Source organism: Triticum urartu, chromosome 4A (assembly GCF_056163025.1).
Source record: "Triticum urartu cultivar PI428250 chromosome 4A, HENAU_Tu73, whole genome shotgun sequence".
Classification (NCBI taxonomy): domain Eukaryota; kingdom Viridiplantae; phylum Streptophyta; class Magnoliopsida; order Poales; family Poaceae; genus Triticum; species Triticum urartu.
The window spans coordinates 94,350,381-94,353,050 of record NC_141876.1 but is presented as its reverse complement, the minus strand read 5'-3'; the positions used below and the strand labels follow the sequence as shown (position 1 = coordinate 94,353,050).

Genomic DNA, 2,670 nt, shown 5'->3' with positions numbered 1-2,670 from the left:
TCTGGCCAGCCTTGCCTTGTCTGGTGGTTGCAAACACGTGGCTCTAGTGTGCAGCTGAAGGCTTGGGTGATGAAAGGAGATGATCGGTTGCTAACTGCGATATGTTTTGGCTATGAACTTGGCCTGTTCCTGGGAAAACTGTTGCCAGATACTTTCTTGTGATCTGCTTGCTCAACCACTGTTACTTTTCTAGCTGTGGACCTGTGAGGCTGATTACAGCATGCCATTCCAGTTCTAGTGTGTAGAACACAGCCTTCACCCAGATCATTTTAGTATGAGAAGCTCATTTGTGTGTGCATGTGTGGTGGTGTGAGTTGAACCAAGAGAGAAGGTCATGTTGTGATCTGACAATGGTTCATTTCTGTGTCTGTGTGTGAAGGATAGCCAACAAACAATGGCATATTGGTGTGGCACCAAACCTGACAGCGTATACAGTTCACAACCTGTCCATGTTGCTGGGAACCAACCGGCTGGTTGCTTCACCTGGTCGGTTACAGTCACAGACAACCAACACTGCATGAGTAGGCCAGATCGTGACCGAACACGTGTCGGCACCTCGCGTGGTCCAGAAAAGTCTCACTTGTAAGGTCTTGATCAAAGTGACTTTCTAAGGGAGTTATGTACTATGATTGACTTCTTTGTACTCCAGTAGTGTACTATAGTAGGAGTATTAGTAAAGTAACACCAGCAGGTTAATGTTACTTGATCAGGACAATAGGTAGCATCTGAAGATGTTAGGTGGGGTTATTGTGATTAGGCCAGCAGCATGCAGAGCAAGATCATTAGGGCATCATCAGGCATGGGATCAATAATAAGATCCCTAATTGGCAGAATGGTGACCCTGATGTGAGAGGGAGTGTGCTGTTGCAGTGTGTTGTTAAGCGCGACATTTATGAAGCTGGAGACTTTGGGAGGCGTCTGGTTTTCTGCTTCACGTGCTGTGTGGAGATGTTGGTGACGGTGCCGCAATTGAATGGCTCCTTGATTTAGGTGGGTTCCTGATGGCGATGCACCTGCATCTACGAGGTTGGTGACAGACAACCTTTGCCATGCTCATCCCATCTCAATGCCAACAACACAATTGCCAACACAACTTGCTTCAGTCACAAAGAAAGATTAGATTAACCGAAGAGCAATGTCCAAGGAATTGTGATCTCAGTCATCCTAGTGCTGTTGATAAACATGTAATGCACTTGATCCAAAGCCAAAATTTAGATGATTCTGAGGGAAAAACTATTGTTTGTAGTTGGGAATATACTGATGCCAAGAAGAACAAGTTGATCAAAACAAGAGAAAGATGATGAAGAGGAATACACTCTTCAGCCAAAAAGAAGTCTTGTGAGAAAAAGCAAAATTACACATGTAGAGTATATGATATACGTAGTATCAACTATGCACACACTACTGAGTAGTGACTGATGCACCGCACCAATAATTTCTGCATTGACTTCTGGAGCTCATCTGATGTGATCAGATTGGCGCGGTTCTTCCGCTCCTGGATTTCTTGACCAGGAAGAGCTTCTTGAGCAGCCTGAACATCAGCAGCAGGCTCCACCTCCGGCGCCGGACCACCATGTGCCTGCCACTGCCACTACGCTTCCTCGCCTCGACCACACCGCCGTCGTCGCCCTCGCCGTCGCCGTCGCTGTAGAACCACTCGGCCTCCTTCATCATCGTCATCGCCATCAGCCCGCCCCCCTTGCTCACGGGGCTGAGAGGGCACACCGGCGGCGCGCGCGCGAGCTCTTCGTTGAAGTCCTCCCACAGCATGTCCATCCTCTCGTCCCGGCCCCACGGCGAGCCGCTGCTGCCGTCGTCCTCCTCCTCCGCGACGGCGGCGACGAACCACGGCGGAGGGAACGGCGCGAGCTTGCACTGCCCGCCCGGGACAGTGGGGAAAGTGAACTCATCCATGGTCGAGCTCGCTAGCTAGCTGCTTTCTTGCTTGCTTGCAAAGTTGCAAATCCCTATGGTGTGGTGGCTAGCGTGTATGTATCTGTCGACCGCTCGATTCATTTATATATGGAGGTGTAGTCTGGTACTATGAGGTACGTGTACGATCGCGAGCGGTAGTGGTAATGGAGGTTCCATCAATTTCACCTTCATGGACGGTGGAACATCCTCATCTTGCAGTACTAAACTGAACTGTGCCGGGAAAAAGCATATAGGAGAAGTGCATGGATGAATCCGGGCATATATGAACTCATTTTGAAAAACACATTTTTAAATTCTAAAAAAATATGGAAAAAAATTGCACGCGTACGTCTCCATGTTCTATGTGCGTGCATAAAGTTTCAAGGAAAAGTAACTTTTTGTGCGGTCTGTACAAAAAAGGCAAAAAATTATGTCGTGGAACACTATTTAGAAGCACTGAAATTTGTCTTTTTTGCGGAGGCAAAACAAAAATACATTTTTTCATAAAACTTTGTGCCGCGTACACACATTTGCGAACATGTATGCGTGATATTTTCTTTTGATTTTTTTAACATTTAAAAACGTGCTTAAAATGCATTTTATGAAAAGTGGATGCATATGCCCATGGGTTCAGATGTGCCCTCTCTGGTGCATAGGTGCTATCTGCTGTGGTTGGCCAGAGCTAAGCTTCAAGAGATGGACGGCTAAGCAAGTGATGATGCGGTGATGATGTGCCGGGTACGGGTAACTTGCTTC

At 47.4% G+C, this 2,670-nt stretch overlaps 1 protein-coding gene across 1 annotated transcript; it reads right to left on the bottom strand.

Moving 5' to 3' along the window:
- Positions 1–1,201: 1,201 nt before the first annotated feature.
- On the bottom strand, positions 1,202–2,075 carry LOC147974936 (uncharacterized). The gene has a single exon (XM_087517860.1). The coding sequence runs from the start codon at positions 1,912–1,914 to the stop codon at positions 1,471–1,473; it is 444 nt and encodes a 147-aa protein (XP_087373986.1). The 5' UTR covers positions 1,915–2,075; the 3' UTR covers positions 1,202–1,470.
- Positions 2,076–2,670: the final 595 nt, after the last annotated feature.

Excerpts from the sequence above, each read along its gene's own strand:
- LOC147974936 (XM_087517860.1), bottom strand. The coding sequence starts at position 1,914 with ATGGATGAGTTCACTTTCCCCACTGTCCCGGGCGGGCAGTGCAAGCTC.